At 41.3% G+C, this 23,175-nt stretch overlaps 1 protein-coding gene across 2 annotated transcripts in view; it reads right to left on the reverse strand.

Moving 5' to 3' along the window:
* IGDCC4 (immunoglobulin superfamily DCC subclass member 4) overlaps window positions 1–23,175 on the reverse strand; it is a 127,019-nt gene that overhangs the window by 48,529 nt on the left and 55,315 nt on the right. The window contains exons 6-7 of one of the 2 annotated variants that reach the window (XM_070762161.1): window positions 4,229–4,366; window positions 1,402–1,557 (exon numbers count right to left, since the gene is read on the reverse strand). In XM_070762161.1, coding sequence (XP_070618262.1) covers window positions 1,402–1,557; window positions 4,229–4,366 — 294 coding nt within the window. The remainder of the gene's footprint in view (window positions 1–1,401; window positions 1,558–4,228; window positions 4,367–23,175) is intronic. The other variant, XM_070762163.1, reaches the window with a different exon arrangement.

Here is a 23,175-nt window from a genome sequence, read left to right on the forward strand (position 1 = left end):
CTTCCGCTTTCTCATATTTGGGTCCTAAGAAAATAAAAAGAGCCATGCTGAATTGGGCCAAAGCCCATCAAATCCAGCATTCTGTATCACATAGCGGCCCACCAATTGTCCATGGGGATCTTGAACAGAAAGAGAAGGCAAAACCTTCCCTTTCCCTTGACCACCAACAAATGGTATCCAAGGGGATCCTGCCTGTCTCAACAAACATAGAGGCGGCACTTGGACATCTGTTTCAATCACCACTGAAGTTGAAGTTTATCAGGGTTGACCAGGTTACTCTGATAAACTTAACAACTGCAGGGATTCACTTAACCAACATGGCAAGAAAAGTCATGAAATGGGACAAATCTCACTTAACAAATTTCTCACTTAGCAACATAAATTCTAGGCTCAATTGTGGTCATCAGTCAAGGACTATCTGTAGCTGAAAAATCTAAACTAGCCATTGGACTTATTATACTGTGGCTTATACACTATACACTAAACAAATCAAGCACTCTTCATACAATTCTACTTAAAGTTAGAGCTTAAAATCCCTAAAGCCAAATTCTTGACTGTCAAAGCCAACGTTGATAAGATAGCAGGATCCTTCCTCTGGCACAAGAAAGAAGAGACAATCTAAAGAGACAATGGCTTCTCTTCCATCCTTCCTGGACTGTTTGCAACCTCCTTCTGAAGGCCCACAAAATAAAAACCAAGGGAATTTAGTGGCTGCTAATGTTATGTTTAATAATAATAATAATAATAATAATAATAATAATAACAACAACAACAACAACAACAGCAACAGCAACAACAACAACATTGGAAGGGACCTTTGAGGTCTTCTAGTCCAACCTCCTGTTTAGGCAGGAAACCCTACACCACTTCAGACAGATGGTTATCCAACATATTCAAAACTTCCAGTGTTGGAGCATTCACAACTTCTGGAGGCAAGCTGTTTCACTGATTAATTGTTCTCACTGTCACAAAATTTCTCTTTAGTTCTAAGTTGCTTCTCTCCTGGTGTAGTTTCCACCGATTCTTCTTGTCCTATCCTCGGCTGCTTTGGAGAATAGCCTGACTCCCCCTTCTTTATGGCAGCCCCTGAGGTATTGGAAGACTGCTATCATGTCTCTCCTGGTCCTTCTATTCATTAAACTAGCCATGCCCAGTTCCTGCAACTGTTCTTCGTATGTTTTAGCCTCCAGTCCCCTAATCATCTTTGTTAGTCTTCGCTGCACTCTTTCTAGAGTCTCAACATCCTTTTTACATCGTGGTGACCAAAACTGAACGCAATATTCCAAGTGTGGCCTTACCAAGGCATTATAAAATGGTATTAACACTTCACATGATCAGGATACAATCAAGATCACATGAAGTGTTAATGCCATGAAGTGTTAATACCACAAGTGTTCTCACCGAGGACTTGGAGCTCAGCTGCAGCTGTTACAAACTGCCTGGTTTGGGGTTTGTTGGCTCGGCATACGTAGACTCCTGCATGATGAAGCTGAACGGAAAAGATAACGAGGTTGGTCCGTCCTAACACAATCACATCCGTAGAAATCGGATCCCCATCTTTAAAGAAAGAGCAGAGAAAGCATCAGACCTTTTCACGGGATAACAAGTATGCGAGAAAAACATAGAGCTGGAGGGGTGGCAGAATTAAGCACATCATCAGTTTATAGTCGTTGCGTTCCCATAGGCGCTCCAAGGCCAGCCCCTTCCTGAATTCAGTTGACACTCATCTGGAGCCAATTAGTGTTGAATTTGAGGTGACCAGGTTCTTATGCACAGTCTTGAATAAATATGCTGCAAACCTCTGAACCTGAACATAATGAGTTTTGTCATAGATATCGCTGCATGGACCACGTCTCTGCTTCAAATATTTCAGCACTACATAAATTTTCTCCACCCATTTAAATTTCTATAAAGGTGCCCAGCCCCAATTTTGCATAGGAATGCATTAGCAAAGAAAACCTTAAAAAGTCATCACATTTATTGGTTAGATAGCTTGGCCACTTTTGGCTTGGTGAACTGCATTAGATCTGGGTCATATGTTACATAATAATAATAATAATAATAATAATAATAATAATAATAATAATAATGTAGAGTGCTGTACTGCAGGCCACTGAAGCTGACTGTAGATCTGTAGGTCAGCAGTTCAAATCTCAGCACCGGCTCAAGGTTGACTCAGCCTTCCATCCTTCCAAGGTGGGTCAAATGAGGACCCGGATTGTGGGGGCAATAGGCTGGCTCTGTTAAAAAGTGCTATTGCTAACATATTGTAAGCCGCCCTGAGTCTAAAGAGAAGGGCGGCATAAAAATTGAATGAATGAATGAATGAATGAATGAATGAATGAATGAATAAATAAATAAATAATAAAACATTTATATATTTTGATATACCAATATTTCGACTATATATATTAAGCAACAGTGTTACAATTAATATCTTCAGAGGTGTACTGATTACGATGACAGTAGAAATATGTTAAAATGGTAAATGAGCATAAACTATTCTTTGTTATAAGTACAGTACTATAAAGTAACCCTAGAGGCATAAATGTGTGTATTGTGGGATTGTTTTTTGGCTTGATTTGTATTGTATAGTGTTTTACTTGTGTGTTTTTTAAGTTTATAAATGAATAAAAATGTATTTAAAAAAATAAAAAATGGCAGATTTCTATAAAACAGACTGTTTTGCCTCTACTTCAATGCTGAAATCCAGAAAGTTTTTTTTTAAATTTTTTTGTCAAGTATATATTGGTAATATACATAGATATAAAGCTGTCTATATTCATGATATGGGTACTAATAAGAGGGAAACATTAGGACAGGGACCTCTTAGGAATCGGATGAGGTCACAGCTCTTAATCAACCAAGGAGGTATTTCTGCAGAATGCTAACACATGTGTCGTATTTCCTACCAGATCGGCACAAAGATTCAGCCTTTGCCTCCTGACCTTTGAAGCTTGGGCATCATTAAAGATCAGCCTTGACTAATGTAGATCAAAAGGCATCCAGAAACCAGAATTCTGTATATCTTTTACAGATCAAATGCGGCAACCCAATCTTGTGCTTTGTCTGTTTTTAACTTTTTTTAACCGGCAAGCTCGACTTAGTAGCCTCACATCGGTTACTGCAAAGTTAAGTTTCTCAATATTCAACTGCAGATTATAGCATTTCTTAGAATGTCCCAAATGTGCTTTTTCAAGAGGCAATGGGGCTTTCTGGGTTTTTTTTTTCTTTGAAGATGTTTTGCTTCTCATCCAAGAAGCTTCTTCAGCTCTGACAGGATAGTGAGGAATGGAAGGATTTATATTTCTTGCAGACGGATAATCATTTGCATCGAGTGGTTCTCAACCTTTCTAATGCTGTGAACCCTTAGTACAGTTCCTCATGTGCTGACCCCCAACCTTAAGTCTAGCACCAATTCTCCCAACAGAGCTTTAAGCTGATTGGCAGGAAGGTCAGAGGGCCACCCCCACTGTAAACACGATTGGTCAGATTGTAAAAATATGTTCTAAGGTGACAGAATGGAAGCTTTAGTTCCTAACGCCATGAGAAATTTGTCTTTTCCCCTGGCCTTAGGTGAGCCCTGTGAAACGGTCGTTCCACCCCCCAAAGGGGTCCCGACCTCCAGGCTGAGAACCACTGTATTTAGAGGGTCTTTGAAGTACTTGGAGGGTTTATCTGTGTCCTCAGGATCATTTGGTTCCTGTAATCTGCATTTTTTTCCTCTGGAAATTCATTCCTACTTCCACACCATTCAAAGGATGTTTATCCCAAATTGTACATATAAAAGTCTGTAAGATTCTCCTTCATCCAGGTCATGGTTGTCCCAAAGGATCCAAGGTGGCGCAGTGGTTAGAGTGCAGCACTGCTGGCTACTTCAGTTAACTGCTAGCTGTAATTTAGCAGTTCAAATCTCACCACCGGCTCAAGGTTGACTCAGCCTTCCATCCTTCCAAGGTGGGTAAAATGAGGACCCAGATTGTTGGGGGCAAGAGGCAGATTCTGTAAACAGAGAGGGCTGTCAAAGCACTACAAAGCGGTATATAAGTCTAAATGCTATTCCTATTTTTTTCAGGAGGCAACCGGACTTTGTTTTTTCAGAATAGACATTGCATCTAGAATGCAATATCTATTTAAAACAACAACAACAATAACCACCACCAGATTTTAAGACCAAAAGGTCTTAGAAAGGCCTCTTGGCATCAAAAGAGGAATTAACTTCGTTTACCTTCCCGTATCCAAGAGATGAAAGGTGTGGGATTTGCCGATGCGACACACTCCATCACAACAGTCTCTCCAACCACCACTGTGGCATTTTCCGGTGCCGTGACAATGACCACATCATCCATCATTGGTTGTTGGGGACCTAGGGCAACAAAATTCAGATTTATTTTTCGCTCCTCCATTCCCCATATGCGTATTTCTATCAGAACGATTTCACCAAACCAACACACAAAAAAGAAAAGTTTTCTGAGTCCAGCGTTCAAGTCTTTGCATGAGAATGAAGGTCTTAGAGAGTTAAGACAGACTAACATACTTATAAAGTTTACACCACGTACAAAATGCTTCCTTCCATTGTGAAAGTGTTTTTGATTTTTAACTTTGGAAACGTTGGAAGGAGAGGTAGAGGAAGGAAAGAAAAAGGAGGAAGAAAGTTAATTGTAAGACGTTGTAAAAAAGGAGGAGAATCTCAAATTTTGTGAAATGACTAAATCTCCCCAAATTTTCACAGCTGAAATTTCACACAGTTGTCTACACTTATAGGAGTTTAGGCATGCTGAATTCAATTTGGAGTCTGGTTGCTACAAAGCTTTTTGTCCCCTTATGCTGTGAGTTCCATCCCTTGTCTTCTTTATTCAAAACATTTTCTCCAATGTCTGAACTTGGGGGAAAAACCCCTTTGATTACTTTAAAAAGATACTCTTAACACTCAGCTATAATTTATTTCTTCTCCTGTTCTGTCCTGTCCTCAATTCATTTGCCTTGGAAGTTTTTAGGCTAAACCTCCCATGGCCAGGACAATCTATTCAAGTCACATAAAAACTTGGGCTCTCTATTTAAAAAGACCAACATCCCCACAAAACCAGGATTCGTTTCTTTCTCTTTTTACCAACTAAACCATTTTTTACCCAACTCAATTGATTTAAACTAGCATGAAGAATTTCAATACTGGTTTTTTTTTCCAGAGGCAAAGAAAGTACAAGTCTTACGAAGCAGACCCTTGCTTTTAAAGGAGGAAAAACTAAATGAACACTTGGCTGGATTCCTTCCTTCCATCTGCACTCCAAATCCACAATTGTTGGGGGAGTAAACAAATGCACATTTAATTCTCAGTTTTCCCCTCCCCTTAATTAAATTTCCTCCCCCACCAACCAATTTTCCACTGCTTAAGTTTCTAATTAAATAGGTTGATGCTTGCAAGTCCTTTTGAGATAAAATAGGAGGGTTCTATAATACAAATCTGTATTTAATGTCTCTCGCCACAGTAGGGTGTCCTCGGGCCCCGTCATCCTTTTTGGGGTATCCACAGGGAGTCAAAAAAGTCAAAATGTGATCTTTTAAAAATATATATAATAATTTTTATTGATTTTTTGTAATAATAAAAACATACACCCTACATATAACACAGTGCTCGGTGATCTGTGCACCCACCACCAAAAAACATTCAAAACCCACCACCAGTTGTGGTCCCATCTGGACAGGGAGTCTCTGCTCACGGTCACTCATGCCCTTATCACCACGAGGCTCGACTACTGCGATGCTCCCTACATGGGGATACCTTTGAAGAGTGTTCGGAAACTAGAAATCGTACAAAATGCAGCCGTGCGAGCAGTCATGGGTCTCCAGCTCCTGTCAACTAGACAATATCACTTGGCAGGGCCTAGGGGAAGAGCCTTCTCTGTGGGGGCCCTGGTCCTCTGGAATCTGCTCCCCCAGAGATTCGTACTGCCCTCACCCTCCTTGCCTTTTGTAAGAGTCTGAAGACTCTTCTATGCTGTCAGGCTTGGGGTCATTAGATGTATGGTGAGTTTGTTGAGTGAATCGATATGAGAGCATTTTAACTGGTTTTCAGGTTTTTAGATTTTTAACTTTAATTAATTGGATTTTGATGTACAGTGATACCTCTACTTACAAACTTAATTCTTTCTGTGACCAGGTTCTTAAGTAGAAAAGTTTATAAGAAGAAGCAATTTTCCCCATAGGAATCAATGTAAAGGCAAATAATGCGTGTGATTGGGGAAACCACAGAGAGGGTGGAGGACCTGTTCCAAGAATATTCCTAGAGAGGCCCCAAGGAGGCTTCTCCCTGCCTTTTGCATTTACAGTTTCGGAGGCTCGGGTTTGTAAGTGGAAAATGGTTCTTGAGAAGAGGCCAAAAAATCTTGCTAACATGTTGTGAGCTTCTCTGAGCCTAAGCAGAAGGGCGGCATAAAAATCGAATAAATAAATAAATAAATGAATGAATGAATGAATGAATGAATGAATGAATGAATAAATAAATAAATAAATAAATAAGGCACGGTCCTGAAGAAACAACAATCAGATAATCTTCCACAACGGCCAAGACAGCATGCTGCTATTTATATTAGCAGCTCTAATTGCTGGAGCCCCACCCAAACACAGGTGGCCTCTCTTATCTCCTGTAATATTTCTACAATTGGTCTCTTCTATGCACAATTCTGCGCATGGGTGGGTCTAACACTTCCTCATCTGAATCGACCGAAGATAATGGAGATTGGCTTCCTGGGCTGTGTGCCAAGTCCCCCTCTTCTAAGTCACCCCCACCTTCGTCTTCGTCCGAGGAAACTGCACTACCTGACTCTGTCGGCAATACAACAGGCCTATGGCATGTTGATGTTTCCCCTGCATCCACCTTCACATGCCTTAGGGCAGGAGCTAGGCCAGAGCCAACCACAACACCGTATAACCTCGCACAATGTCCCATCGTCCCATCAGTTCTCGCAATTTATTTTCATTAACCACATTCTTCTTTATCTCCATAATTTCAAACTGAGTGTGGTCCACCATGTACTGGTACCAATTTTGTATTGTCCATTTTGTTGCATCCTTCCAACCTAAAACTATCACTGCTTGTCCACTTTTTATAGATGCTTCTTTAATTTCTTTAAATTCTACCATTTCATTTCTTTTTATTAATACAGCCATTTCCTTTGTAACTGTCCAGCTTTAAAAAAGTCAAAATGTGTTCGAAGCGCTGCCTGTACTGCCTCTCGAGAACGGCTGTCCAAACCAGTAGCATTTGCAAAACATTTCACGTCAACTGCTAACTGCCTTCTCGCTTTATGAGCAACCAAGAAAGATGGGGGGAGGGGGGGAAATCACAGATGGATCTTTTTTCTGCCCTCTCTTCTCGTCTCCTGAACAGCTGCTCAAAGCCTGAATCCATCCATCCCCAGGGAGGTTGTGGGTTGCTGGAGAGAGGAGGGAGGCTTCAACCCAATTTCAAGCTTCTGTTCAGGAAATGGACAAGAAAGTTCATAGCTGGCCCATACTTAGTTGTTCTACCTGTTTTGTCTCTTCCTCTTGAGATGCTAAATGCATGAAACCCAAATGAGATCCAGAACTTTGACCTCACTTGGGTATCTGAGAACCAACATCAATATATAAATATATAAATATATAAATATATATATATGTGTGTGTGTGTGTGTGTGTGCGCGCGTGCGTGGTTGTGTATGTATGTATGTATGTATGTATATCACATATTTTTTCTGAATATTTAAAATTAAGGGAGACTAGGATAGCGCTATTTCAGCCTTGTTCTGGCCTCATCAGCTAGCCATACCCTTACTGGGATTTGATCCCGGGGCTTCTGCCTTGTAAGGCAGAGAATTAACCTCTAGGCCTCCAGATCTGATCCCTTCAGCTTTGTACTAGGGAGGGGTTATATGTTTTTTCTGTTGGATCACCCTGGTATATTGAAGGAACGTCACATTTATATATATATTAATGACTATTTACACACACACACACACACACATATGTATGTAAATAGTCATTAAAATAAATTTTAAAAAATGAACAAACAAGTATAACAATAACAAACAATAACAAGAACAACCAAAACTACTACAAAATATAGAACTACTACAAAATATGTACACAAGTATATCAGTGTAAATTTGGATACAAAATATTTAACCAAAAAAAAATCAACCTTTCTGTTGACTATCAATTTCTACAGCCTTTCAGTGGCTTGCTATAAAAGTCCTAAATACTTATATATATTCCTTTAATGTCTAGCGTTCAATCAATTAACTGTGTTTCTATCTTATTTTCCATTAAATATAAACTTATATTACCCTTAATTGATTTTTATCTTCAATCTATCTGTTACTTTATCAACTATATTTTGTTTTAACATCAATTTGTCTATTGATAAAAAATTTATACCTAAAAAGAAAAAGAAGATGATGAACTCAGAGATCTTGGTGGTACTACCTGGACCATGCTACATGTCATCTCCAAGTGGCTTTCTTAAGCCAGAAGAGACATGGGTCTTAATAACCCGTTGACCTATGAACAGACACTGTCTACCTCCTCAGGAGTTACAGATTCAAACTCATCCTGCCTTGAATAACATCCAATTACGCCATCCCCAAATTATTCAAAAGATGGCTTTATAAGCGAGAGAAGGAAGTTTAGTTTTGAGGATACCTGCTAGATTCTGCAGAGTCTCTAATTTTTTAAATTCTATGCTGTGAGGTCCTGCAGAGACCTCTGAAAGGTCCCGAAAGCAACACACCAGTTTCTTTCTGGTGTGGAATCTAGGGTGCCAGCATGCCAAGCACTAAAGAACCGCCGATGTGCCAGGAAGTCGGTGGAGACAATATCATAGATGTGCAGCTTTTTCTCAGCAGGGACAGGTGTTCCTGGAGAACTCGGGAGCGAATGCGTGGCTATTGGAGACGATACTCGGAGTTTGCTGTTGGCAGAATTTCATTTAAACTGACAGATCTAATTGATTGCTGTGGTCATGCCCCACAGAAACATGTTCTCTGTGTCAAATATTTGTACAAGATCAGAGTGTCGGAATAGAACTAGCAGCATGTGAAGCTGCCTTCTTTTTTTTCTCCAAGAGAAAACACGGGGGTAGGAAGAAAGCAGAGGTAGGTAGGTGTGCCACTTGATAATGATAATGATATCATCATCATCATCATCATCATCATCATCATCATCATCATCATCATCATGTATTAGATTTATATGCCGCCCCTCTCCGAAGACTTGGGGTGGCTCACAACAGCAATAAACAATGCAGTACAAATCTAATAATTAAAACTACAGTATAGCTAAAAACACACTATCATTTAAAAACAGTCAACACTACCCACTCATAACCACACATAAATCTTACTAGCCAAAAAGGGGATACATCAATTGCCCCATGCCTGGTGACATAGATGGGTCTTCAGAGTCTTGCAGAAGGCGAGGAGAGTGGGGGCAGTTCGAATCTCAGGGGGGAGTTGATTCCAGAGGGCCGGGGCTGCCACAGAGAAGCCTCTTCCCCTGGGTCCCCCTAGACATTGTTTAGTTGACGGGACCCGGAGAAGGCCAACTCTGTGGGACCTAATCGGCCGCTGGGATTCATTCGGCCGATAATGCCTTGGTATAAGTCAGAGATGGCGAACCTGTTTTGGTTCATGTGCCAAAAGGATGTGTGCGCGTGTGCTAGCACCCTGGTACCTGCTCACACCTATTCCCTGCCCCCAGTGATGGGCTGCCAATGCTGGTGCTCACAGGGTGCTCCATGCATGTGTGCATATCCGGTGCATGTGCTCGCAGTCGCTTGCATGAGATTCAACTGCTGCGCATGTGCAGCAACTGAAATCTCATGCGTGCATCCTTGTGCACATGAGATTGGGGCGATTTTTGCCTTTTTGCTCCTGCGCATGTGCAGAAGGAAAAAAAAGTGAAAGTCTAGTTTTGTAGGATATTCTGTTTTGAGTGGAGGAGTGAAAGGCTCTTCTGGTGAAGTATTTTTGGACATTTTTGAGGGTGTTGATGTCCGAGATGTGATATGGGTTCCAGACAGATGAGCTGTATTCGAGGATGGGTCTGGCGAAAGTTTTGTAAGCTCTGGTGAGTAGTGTGAGATTGCCTGAGTAGAAGCTACGTAGGATCAGGTTAATAACTCTTGAAGCCTTTTTGGCAATATTGTTGCAGTGGGCTTTGGCACTTAAGTCATTAGATATTAGTATACCAAAGTTTTTTTTACTGAACGGGGGTTGTCTCTGAGATTTTGTTTATTCATGATGTTGAGTTTCTAGAATAAGAGTGCAAGGAAGAGCAACGAAAGATGATTAGAGGACTGGCGGCTAAAAAAGATGAAGAATGGTTGCAGAAATTGGGTATGTCTAGTTTAATGAAAAGATGGACTGGGGGTGACATGATAGCAACCCTGGGTGTTTTTAAGGAGAGACTGGAGAGCACCTTGCCTGAAATGGTTTTGGTCCCCTACTTGAGCAGGGGGTTGGATTGGAATACCTCCAATGTCCCTTCCAACTCTGTTATTCTGGTATCTTCTGATGGCATGGGAGCTTTGACAAAATGACCACTATGGAATCATTTTTTTCACATTAACAAATTAATAGAGTTGGTCATCTGCCTAACTAAATAGGAGACCCTACAGCAATTCTGACAGACGGCAGTCCAGTCTCTTCTTGAAAGCCTCCAGTGATGAAGCTCTCACAACTTCCGTTCCATGGGTTGATTGTTGTCACTATCAGAAAATTTGTCCTTATTTTGAGGTTAAATTTCTCCTTGATCAATTTTCATCCATTATTCCTTGTCTGGACTTCAGGTGCTTTGGAAAATATCTTGACCCCCTCCTCTCTGTGGCAGCCCCTTTAATATTGTAACTCCTATGTAGCTTCTGCCCTGGCAATCTCACACTACTCACCAGAGCTTACAAAACTTTTGCCAGACCCATCCTCGAATACAGCTCATCTGTCTGGAACCCATATCACATCTCAGACATCAACACCCTCGAAAATGTCCAAAGATACTTCACTAGAAGAGCCCTTCACTCCTCCACTTGAAACTGAATACCCTACGAAACTAGACTTACAATCCTGGGTCTAGAAAGCCTAGAACTACGACGCCTAAAACATGATCTAAGTATTGCCCACAAGATCATATGCTGCAACATCCTGCCCATCAATGACTACTTCAGCTTCAACCGCAATAACACAAGAGCACACAATAGATTCAAACTTAATATTAAGCGCTCCAAACTTGACTGTAAAAAATACGGTATGACTTTAGCAATCGAGTTGTCGAAGCATGGAACTCATTACCGGGCTCTGTGGTGTCAACCCCTTACCCCCAACATTTTTCCCTTAGACTATCCACGGTTGACCTCTCCAGATTCCTAAGAGGTCAGTAAGGGGCGAGCATAAGTGCACTAGTGTGCCTTCCGTCCCCTGTCCAATTGACTCTCCTATATATTTTATATTCTTTTCTTCCATTCATATATCTTTTCCTCTTTTCTTCATTGACATATTTTATTTTCATATCTTCTCTTCTATCCTTTCCTTGATATATATTACTACATGTATTCATTTTGTATTGGACAAAATAAATAAATAAATAAATAAATAAATAAATAAATAAATAAAAATAAAAAATAAACTCTGCTATCATGTCTCCCATGGTTTGTCTCTTCACTAAACCAGCCATGCTCATGACATCTCCCAGGACATATTGGAAAACTCAGAGCTCCCATGAAATATCGAAATGCGCCTGAAATATAGGAATAATGTCCCCTGCTCAAGGAAAAGATGCTGCCTTTGGTCAGGAGCCCAACTGTTGAAGTTCTTCCTTGTTCATCCTTTTAAGCAATTGAGGGCAGATGAGCACACAGCATTTGCAGGCTCTCTCTGTTTTTATTTCTTCAGGGGCTTCCGGAAACAAACAATATGATTTTAAAAGGATCTGTAGCATTGTAATGCATATTATACTGTATTTAAAACACAGACGCATCATATTTCCATTGAATCCTTCATGCAACGCTTGAAAAATTGAATTCTGGCACCAGATTGGATTTGGCAAATTAAATATCTCTGTGTAATTTCTCTTGACTTAATTCATAATACTGACTTTTATGAGATGACCCTCCTTCTGCTAATGGAAGAGGTTAATGGGATGTACAAAGGAAAACCCCTTCAGCTGAAACCCATCAAAGTCACCCCCAAACGAAAGGACTGAGAGTGTTGACCTCAATTTCTCCAGAGGGCAGAAGTAAGATGATCAACTGGCTTTCAAAATGAAGAAGACTTCTCCGGCCAGCTATAGTCAAGTTCTGGAATGTATAGCTGACATAGCTGACATATTTCCAAGTGTAGCTTCAAAGACATAAAAGACTCTGAAGTTGAATCGAGTAGAGTAGAGTACAGTAGAGCGGAGTAGAGTGGAATAGAATAGAATAGAATGGGATCGGGTGGGATGGGGTGGGATGGGACGGGACGGGACGGGACAGAACAGGATAGGATAGAACAGAACAGAACAGAGCAGAATTTTATTGGCCAAGTGATTGGACACACAAGGAATTTGTCTTGGTGCATATGCTCTCAGTGTACATTAAAGAAAAGAGATGTTCATCAAGAATCATAACGTACAACACTTAATGATTGTCAAATAAGCAATCAAATTATATTAGTAACCAGTCAATAGTGAGGATAAGAGTCAGAGAACTTAACCAGAGGTTTCATGGGTCATACCTTGACGTTCGGGTGAAGAACATTATCTGACCAGGGTTACTCTAACATCAACCATTTTCTTCCCCTCAACCATAACTTCTTCCTGGGTTGGAGAAAACAATCTCTCTGCAAAGACCCTCCCAGTCTCATTCTGCTTTGGAATGCACATTACTTAAAAATGTCTGGAACTTAATATGGAGCAGTCTAACCAGCCTTGAGTGTAACATCTGTCTTGGATGTAACAACTGCTCAAATCCTCGCTACCAGGAAGGCAAAAAACACCACAACATGACCTTTTCAACCTCGGCTTTAAAATAGCATTTAATCCAAGAGAGAAAAAGGCATCCATGCCACCCATTCATAGAAGCAAAACAAAGACTTTTTAAAAAAAGCACATGAAGAACGGTTGCATGAATTGGCTGTGCCTAATCTAGTGAAAAGAAGGATTGGAGTGACAAGATAGGAGTCTTCCAGTATTTGTGGGGCTGCCACAAATATTTATTATTTATTTATTTATTTATTTTGTCCAATACACAATAATACACAATGAAGTTTATAGAGGATATAGTAGAGAAGAAATACGAGATATAGGAGAGACTATAGGACAGGGGACGGAAGGCACTCTAGTGTGCTCATGTACACCCCTTACTGATCTCTTGGGAATCTGGAGAGGTCAACCGTGGATAGTCTAAGGGTAAAGTGTTGGGGGTTAGGGGATGACACTACAGAGTCCGGTAATGAGTTCCACGCTTCGACAACCCAATTACTAAAGTCATATTTTTTACAGTCAAGTTTGGAGCGGTTAATATTAAGCTTGAATCTGTTATGTGCTCTTTTGTTGTTGTGGTTGAAGCTGAAGTACTCTTTGACAGGCAGGACATTGCAGCATATGATTTTGTGGGCAATACTTAGATCATGTTTAAGGCGTCGTAGTTCTAAGCTTTCAAGACCCAGGATTGTAAGTCTAGTTTCGTAGGGTATTCTGTTTCGAGTGGAGGAATGAAGGGCCCTTCTGGTGAAGTATCATTGAACATTTTCAATGGTGTTAATGTCTGAGATACGATATGGGTTCCAAACAGATGAGCTGTATGTGAGGATGGGTCTGGCGAAAGTTTTGTAAGCTCTGGTAAGTAGTGTGAGATTTCCAGAGCAGAAACTACATAGGATTAGATTAACAACTCTTGAGGCCTTCTTAGCGAAGTTGTTGCAGTGGGCTTTGGCACTTAGATCTTTAGTTATTAGTATTCCAAGGTCCTTAACCGAGTGGAGATTATCTGTGATAATTTGTTTATTAAGTTTGTATTTGAAGTTCTGATCTTTTTGCCGATGTGTAAGACAGAGCATTTGCTGGTTGAGATTTGGAGTTGCCATGTGTTGGACCAGTCAGAAACTGAGTCTAGGTATTTTTGTAGAGTAGTTATGTTATCAGTTGTGTTGAAGAGTTTTACATTGTCTGCAAAAAGAACACAGTTGCTTGTGATGAGATCGCAAAGTTGTTGATGTAGAGAATGAAGAGCGTAAGTCCTAGTACGCTACCTTGGGGGACACCACTTTTAACAGGGGCGGGTGTATATGGAGCTTCCTATTTTGACCACTTGTTGCCTGTTAGACAGGAATGCAGTAATCCAGCTGTGGAGGGATCCTGAGATGCCATAGGATTTGAGTTTTTGAAGTAGTTTGCCATGGACCACTGAATCAACGGCTTTGGAGAATATTGTGAGAGGGGCAAAGCATCTGAAGGTAGAACAATATCAAGGACAAGACCAAGGGAGGAATTAATACCACTCTATAAAGCCTTAGTAAGACCACACCTAGAGTGCTGCATCCAGTTTTGGTCACCAGACTATAAAAAAGATGTTGAGACTCCAGAAAGAGTGCTGAGAAGATCAACCCGGATGATTAGGGGAGTGGAGACTAAAACATATGAAGAACGGTTGCAGGAACTGGGCATGGTTTGTCTAGTGAAGAGAAGGACCAGGGAAGACATGATAGCAGTATTCCAATATTTGAGGAGCTGCCACAGAGAGAAGGGGGTCAGGCTGTTTTCCAAAACACCTGAAAGCCAGACAAGAAATAATGGATGGAAACTGATTAAGGAGAGATCCAACCTGGAAATGAGGAGAAATTTTCTGACAGTCCATCAACCAATGGAACAGAAGTTGCCTTCAGAAGTTGTGGGAGCTTCATCACTGGAAGCTTTCAAGAAGAAAGTGGACTGCCATTTGTCAGAAATGGTGTAGGGCAGGGGTCCCCAAACTTGGCAATTTTAAGACTTGTGGACTTAAACTCCCAGAATTCTAGGAGTTGAAGTCCACATGTCTTAAAATTGCCAAGTTTGAAGACTTCTGGTGTAAGGTCTTCTGCTTGGGTGAAGGGTTGGACTAGAAGACCTACAAGGGCCCCTCCAACTCTATTAATCTTAATCTTAAGAAGCAATAGATGGAAACTGTTGTGGTTGACTCTGGCCCAGGTCCTGCCCCAAGGAATGTGGAGGTGGGGGAAACATCCACATGCCACAGGCCTGTTTTGCTCCCGACAGAATCTCCTGACAAAGTCTCCTCTGATGAAGGAAGCATGAGTGGCAGGGAAGAGGGGAGTTTGGCAGACAGCCCAGGAGTAGATCAATCATCCTTATCATCCCTGGATTCTGAACAAGAACTTATGACAGACCCACGCAAACTCCCCGCCTTCCATAAACTCCTTAAAACCCACCTTTGTCGTCAGGCATGGGGGAACTGAAACACCTCCCCCGGGCATGTCTAATTTATGCATGTTATGTTTGTGTGTGTGTATGTTAGTAAATGGGGCTCTTTTTAAATCTTTTTAAATATTTTAAATTTATTTGGATTTGTCATGATTTGTTGTATTTTGCTGTGAGCCGCCCCGAGTCTGCGGAGAGGGGCGGCATACAAATCTAAATAATAAATAAATAAAATAATAAATAAATAAAAATAGGAGAGAACAACTGAAGGATTATTACAGGAGATAAGTGGGGCCACCTGTGGTTGGGTGGGGCTGCTGTAGTTAGTGCTACAGATAAAAAGAGCAGCATGCTGGTCTAGCCTCTTGGAAGTTTATCTGATTCATAGTTCATCAAGATCGTGGTTTGTTGTTTCCCTGTTCAAGACTGTTTGTGGACTTTCTGGACTTTTGGAATTGGACTCAATTTCCCAGTTACTGGGTGAGAAATTGGATTGCATTTAACCTGTACCTTGTGTGTACCAGAGAATCCCTTTGACATTTAAAAAGGGAGCTTTTTCTGCTTTTCTGTTGATAAAGACTTCTGGTTTTCCTTCTATCATGTGGTGTGTGTCTTTTTGGACTAATTACCCTGTAATTATGGGCAGTTGGGACACGCCGGCAGAACAGAAACTAATCAAGGGGAGAAGCAACCTAGAACTAAAGAGAAACTTCCTGATGGCTAAAACAATCAGTGGAAATTAATCAAAATTAATTCCAGACATTTTGGCTGCCCTATCACTGGTTTTTAAGAAGAGACTGGACAGCATAGTTCCCTCTAAGCTGAGCAGTGAGCAATCGCTCACTTAAAAATCATCATCAACTCAGAGTTTTCCAAACCTGCCCAGAAGCCGAGAGGGAAAGAGTGAGAGGGAAGGAGAGAGAGAGGAAGAGAGAGAAACAGATAGAAAAAAGAGAGGAAGGAAAAGAGAAAGAAAAAGAATGGGAGTAAGGAAGAGAGAAAGAAAATCAAAATCTAGTTTGAAACTAGCTCAACTATTTAAGTGGCATTTTGATATTGATAGAGTTGCCCTATTATGAGCTCACTGTTATAGACACACAGTACAGTATTTTATTTTGAAATTCTCTGAGGCAAAACAGGGTGGTTTTTTTATTTATTTGTTTGTTTGTTTGTTTATTTATTTATTTATTATTTCTGTGCCGCCCAGTCCCGAAGGGACTGCCGCTCAGACACTATACTTTTCCGCGCCCCCCCCCAAAAAAAAAATTAGAGGGAACACTGCTGGACAGTCATTTATCTAAAATTGTATAGGGTTTCCTACTTGAGCAGGGGATTGGACTAGAAGACCTCCAAGGTCTCTTCCAACTCTGTTATTCTTTTTCTGTGTTCTGCTATTATACTATTTTCTTTCCTCTTTGTTTCGGACTAACAATGGCTGAAATCCCCAAATCAATTGTTGCCAGAAAAAAAGATTTGCACAGTCTCCTTGAAACCCAATAAAAGCTCAGCAAGCTTAACTGGAAGATATTTTAATTGGGCTTTCCCCAAAATCTCTTTTGACTATTCTTTACGATATGGTCAGAAGTAATGAATCAGAAGTAATGAATCCCTTCATTTTTCTGTGTCTTGTTCTAACACACACACAAAAATTATAGAAAGGTGAGGAAAAGAGTAAAAGGTAGATGGAAATGAGGACAAACAGTTGGATTCTACCCTGATATGTGATGTTCCGAAATGTATAAATAATGACAATTTCTGTATAAACTGACCCCACTGTAACAAAACAAGTTTGATTTTGCAACTGCTTTTTCAAGCAAAATAGAGTGATTCAGCAGCAGGTTGACAAATCTAGGGAACTGATGAGGATTTCTTTTGTGAGCCGCTCTGAGTCTTCGGAGAGGGACGGCATACAAATCTAATAAATAAATAAATAATAAATAAATCAATTTCAGTCTAAAACTGCAGTGGAAGCCTTTGAAACTGGCTTAGGAATCCTGATTTTCCAATTAGTGAAGTTTCTCCTGCTGCTCGATGTTGTAGGGCAGAATTTTCCAGGCCAGTAGACACTTTCCTAGAGAGCGGGCAATAATCCTCTGGAGCCATGGGAAGGTCGTCCCCAAAATAAATTAATTCATTAATGACAACTCTTGCCATTGCTCAAAATGATGTCCCACTTACTGAAAACACAGGGACATCCTTCAGCTGGGAATTATGAAACTTGGAAAACAAGTTAGTTCCTGGTAGAGGAGACATGGTTGGACCCAGAAATGGGACGAAAGTTTCATATTGTTGTCAAGAACTATAATAAACAGAATAACAGAGTTGGAAGAGACCTCAGAGGTCGGCTAGTCCAAACCCCCTGCATATCATTCCAACAAGTGGGTGTCCAGTCTCTTCTTAAAAGCCTCCAATAATGGAGCACTTGGAACAGGGGTGTCAAATTTGCATCGTCATGGTGTCATCATGTGACGTATTGGAACTTTCCCCCCCTTCGCTAAACTAGCTGGGGTTGGGACCAGCGGGTGATGTATCCAGCCTGCGGGCCGCGAGTTTGATAGCCCTGAATTTCTGAAGGCAAATGGTTCCACTAGTTGTTCTCATTGTCAGGAAATTTCTCCTTGGTTCTAGGTTGCTTCTCTACTTGATTAGCTTCCACCTATTGCTTCTTATTTTACTTTCAGGTGCTTTGGCAAAAATGTTGACCCCTTCTTTGTGGTAGCCCCTCAAATATTCAAACATTGCATATGGTGTCACCCTTAATCCTTAGAAACATAGAAGATTGAAAACAGAAAAAGACCTTATGGTCCATCTAGTTGCCCTTATACTATTTCCTGTATTTTATCTTACAATGGATATACAGTATGTTTATCCCAGGCATGTTTAAATTCAGTTACTGTGGATTTACCAACCACGTTGGTTCCAAGTATCTACTACTCTTTCAGTAAAATAATATTTTCTCATGTTACTTCTAATCTTTCCCCAACTAACCTCAGATTGTGCCCCCTTGTTCTTGTGTTCACTTTCCTATTAAAAACACTTCCCTCCTGAACCTTATTTAACCCTTTAACATATTTAAATGTTTTGATCATTTCCCCCCTTTCCCTTCTGTCCTTCAGACTATACAGATTGAGTTCATTAAGTCTTTCCTGATTTTTGTAGCCCATCTTCTTTTCACTAGATTAGACATACCAAATTCCTGCAACCATTATTTTTAATAGGTTTTAGCCTCCAGGCCCCTAATGATCTAATAATTATTAATCACCTAATAACACTGGGGAACAATTTGTAACACAACTTCTGTTAAGTTTGATTTTTGAGCTTTTTAAATAGTTAATTAGGCATGCTGGTTTCAAAACTGTATTTAGTTTTCTTCTACAACATCAAGTTTTTTCTATACACCTTATAATATAGTTAATTAGGCAACATGAGCATCAAATTGCATTTTTTACATAGCCATCTTGCTCACTTCCCAGAAAATCTTGGTGCAGTCAGTGATGAGCAGGGTGAGCGATTCCACCAAGATTTGAAGGTCATGGAGGCACGGGATCAAGGTAGATGGGATGTACGTAGGATGGCTGACTATTGTTGGAGCATCAAGCGAGAAGTTCCACAGATTAAACACTCCAGAAAAAGATATACGGTAAGCGATGATTTTTATCTTAATATGTATAATTACTGTTCGATAAGAAAACAACTATTTGTATGAACACAATTTAACTTGCAGCAACTATTATAGCTTTTATATGAATAAAAGTATTCTTTGTAAACAGTATATTTGGTATGTTTTCACTTTAATTTCTATGCACAATTTGTATGCCTCTTGAGGGTATCCAGTAGCTTAAAAAGTTGACGTGATAGACAGAAACTGGTTATTTTTGGATCCAGAGGCCAAAAGTTAGTGGAAAACAAGTCACAGATTTAAGACAACAAAATTGCTGTTCCCCAGTGTAATCTAATTGTGCCTGGACGAAGGTCCTGATCAGTCTGCGAATCCACATTGGAGGAAACCTCACCAAATCTTTGCAGTTGTTTGTTGGAGTTAAACCATGCTAGTAGAAGAAGGTTGCTTTTGCACAAAGGAGTTTCCATCAGCTGCCCTTGGCCACCCCTGATGGCTTTGGAAAAAAAGGCAAACCAGCAAACCGGCTTAGCCACCTGCTGGATATGTCAAGATGTCAACACTTTTCGAGGTCCCAAAGTTTAAAAAGACAGCCAGACAAGAAAAGCAGCCAAACCAAGAATGCATCGTGCACAGATGTGTCTTCTCATCCATATTTTGTCTGCTTTTGCATTGAAGCACTGAAGCTGGAGAAGCAAAATGTGAGAAAAACACATTTCCCTCAGAGGACTAGGTGACTGTTTAAAACTATAGTTGTCAATTAAATGCCTCATTTCACAAATCGTGGTTAAACAAATTATGACTTGGTTGAATGTGTGAACACAATTGAACAAATGATCTAAAATGCAGCTTGGGGAAAACCCTGTTTGGCTGAGTAATTGTAGTCCTTCCCCTTGCTATCTTAGTTTCTCTGATGACATGTGACATCTACACATGATAAATGAAACCAGGATCCCATGTATAATTCTATTGCATTTTAGAACGTAAATGGGGAACCCCATTTACACCTAGGAAGAAAGTTGTTGAAGCTCATGGCCAAAACACAGGTATGCTTCAACATACAACCAGTGAAGGGCTACCAAAATTTTTACTACCACACTGTGGGCGTGGCTTATGCATTTTCTTTCAACATCTTTCAGTGTAAATTGGGTGCTCTGGGGTGGAGCTCCATTTTCGCTACCCCACTGTGTTCCCCCCGGTTCGGGTAGTAGCCCACCCCTGCATGCAACCCCAAGGAAGTCCAGAATTTGAAGTCCTTGCAGTCATCAGACAAAACATCATGATGTGACCAGACTTGCTTTATGACTGTTTTTCCAATGATTATAGAACAAGTCACTGCAGTTTGTTTGATTTGATTGTTAAGCAAATCCCATTCTTATCTGAACAGGCGTTTTTTTCTACCCTTGGAAACCAGCATATGGCACTGGAAACCAGTAAAATTGCAAACGCTGATCATTTGAAAGGCAATCATGTGCTGGCAAAGAAAGGGGCAGATGGTAGTGAATAATTTCAAGGATGGGTTTACAGTGAAGGGCTACCAAAGTTTTGACTACCACACTGTGGGTGTGGCTTATGCAGGATGCCCTGCATTTTCTTTCAACATCTTTCAATACAAATTGGGTGCTCTGGGGTGGAGCTCCATTTTCACTACCCCACTGCGTCCCCCCCACATCCGGGCAGTAGCCCAACCCTGGTTGTAAGTGTTCTGCCGGCGTGTGCCAGCCGCTCTTAATTACAGGTTAATTAATCCAAGCAGACACACACACATGATAGAATCCAAGTAAATGTTCTTTATCAACAGAAGAGAAGAAAAAACTCCCTTTTAAACTTCAAAGGGATTTCTTGTACAGACAAGGCACACTTTAAAGACAATCCAAGAACGAAGTCTACTAATAAATCCAATTACTAACCCAGTAACTGGGAATTGGCTCACAGTTACTGTTGTCCACACGAGGATAAACACTCACAATGAATTATAGTCCAGAGTCTGGGAATTCAAACAAAGTCTTGAATATAATCAGGAAACAGCAAGGCACGGTCTTGATGAACTACGATCAGATAATCTTTCACAACGGCTAAGACAGCACGCTGCTATTTTATCAGCAGCTCTAATTACTGGAGCCCCACCCAACCACAGGTGGCCTCTCTTATCTCCTGTAATATGTCTTAAGTTGTTCTCTCCTATGCATAGCTCTACGCATGCGTGGGTCTGTCCTATGTTCCTCATCTGAATCCAAAGAAGATAAGGAAGATTGATCTCCTCCTGGGCTGGCAGCCAAGCCCCCCCTCTTCCATCCCACCCACACTTCCTTCGTCATCGGATAAGTCACTAGCTGACTCTGTCGGGAGCAAAACAGGCCTGTGACATGTGGATGTTTCCCCCACCTCCACCTCCACATTCCTTGGGGCAGGAGCTAACCACAACAGTAACTAGCTTAGCTCTGTCATAATTCTGAACAGTTATTCAACAGCCATTAGTAGGTCAGGCGCTACCTACACCCAAATCTTGGTGGTGGCCTTTGGAGGTTGGTTTGCAGGATCTGGGGAGAATTTTATAGTACCATTGGTAGCACTTTCTCTCCAATGTGTCTCCTACTCCTAATCTCATTTTTAAGTCCAACCCTGAATTAAGTCCAACCGACCTTGGAAGGATGGAAGGCTGAGTCAACCTTCAGCCTACTGAGATTCAATCTGCCACACTGCTGGCAGGGACTGAATGCGGCCCTGGATGTGGATTTGCATTAATTGGACCAGAACAACCACCACGTTTTTATTAATTATATTTAAAAGGCAATACGATATAAGTACCAAGTATCTGATTTTGTATATCACAACAGCTGCTAGGATCGTGTACGCACAATGCTGGAAGAACCTTAATACACCCATTGAAAATTTGATAATCAAGAAGATAGAGCCACAGTGGCGCAGTGGTTAGAGTGCAGTACTGCAGGATACTATTGCTGATCACCAGCTGCCAGCAGTTTGGCGGATTGAATCTCAGTAGGCTCAAGATTGACTCAGCCTTCCATCTTTCTGAGGTGGGTAAAATGAGGACCCAGATTGTTGGAGGCAATATATGCTGACTTTGTAAACCGCTTAGAGAGGGCTGTAAAGCACTGTGAAGTGGTATATAAATGCTAAATGATATTGCTATGTGATTGCACGGAAATGGACAAAACCCCATAGAACTTAAGAAGACAAAAGGACTCGGACTATTGCAAAATACAGTGGAACCCCGACATAAGAGCTGCTCGACTTAAGAGCTACTCGAGATAAGAGCTGGGAGAGGAGAGACATTTTTTTATTTTATTTTATTTATTACTTGGATTTGTATGCCGCCCCTCTCCGCGATACGAGCCGAGAAGAGCCGGGCTGGCTTACTTTCCTTCCTTCCCGCGCTGATGCAGAGCCACTCGAACAAAGCGTCGCGCCCCTCTGATGCTTTCGGCGGCTTCCGAAGCGACGCTGGGCTCTTTTGCCGCCAAAAGCGTCAGGGGGGCGTGACGCTTTGTTCGAGTGGCTCTGCATCAGCACGGGAAGGAAGGAAAGTAAGCCAGCCCGGCTCTTCTCGGCTCGTATCCCGGCACTTGGTGAGTGGAGAGGCGGTCGCCTCCCCTGCCGCCCCACTCTGGGGGTCCTTGGCTTCTGCTGGGGGTGGGGGGATCCGAACGCTGTTTTGAATTTCACATTCCGAGTGGCCCAAACGCCAAAGGCGAACTTCCGCACCTCAGGAGTTAGCTCGCAAACGGCGCGGCTGTTTTAAAACATCGCTGCCGGCCTGGGGGGGGAGAGGGAAAGGGGGGAGAGGGGGGAGAGAAAGAGAGAGGGAGAGAGAGAAAGAGAGAGGGAAAGGGGGGAGAGGGGGGAGAGAAAGAGAGAGGGATAGAAAGAGAGAGAGAGAGAGTGAGAGATGCTCAGTGAGCCTTTCTTTGAAGTTGCCTTTCTTTCTTTCTTTCTTTCTTTCTCTCTTTCTTTTTCTCTCTTGCTCTCTTGCTCTTTCATTCTTTTTTCTTTCTCTTTCTTTCTTTCTTTCTTTCTCTTTCTTTCTTTCTTTCTTTCTCTTGCTTTCTTTCTTTCTCTTGCTTTCTCTCCTTCCTTCCCTCCTTCCATTTCTTTCATTCTCCCTCTCTATT

This window comes from Erythrolamprus reginae, chromosome 10 (genome assembly GCF_031021105.1).
Source record: "Erythrolamprus reginae isolate rEryReg1 chromosome 10, rEryReg1.hap1, whole genome shotgun sequence".
In the NCBI taxonomy this organism is placed as follows: Eukaryota; Metazoa; Chordata; class Lepidosauria; order Squamata; family Dipsadidae; genus Erythrolamprus; species Erythrolamprus reginae.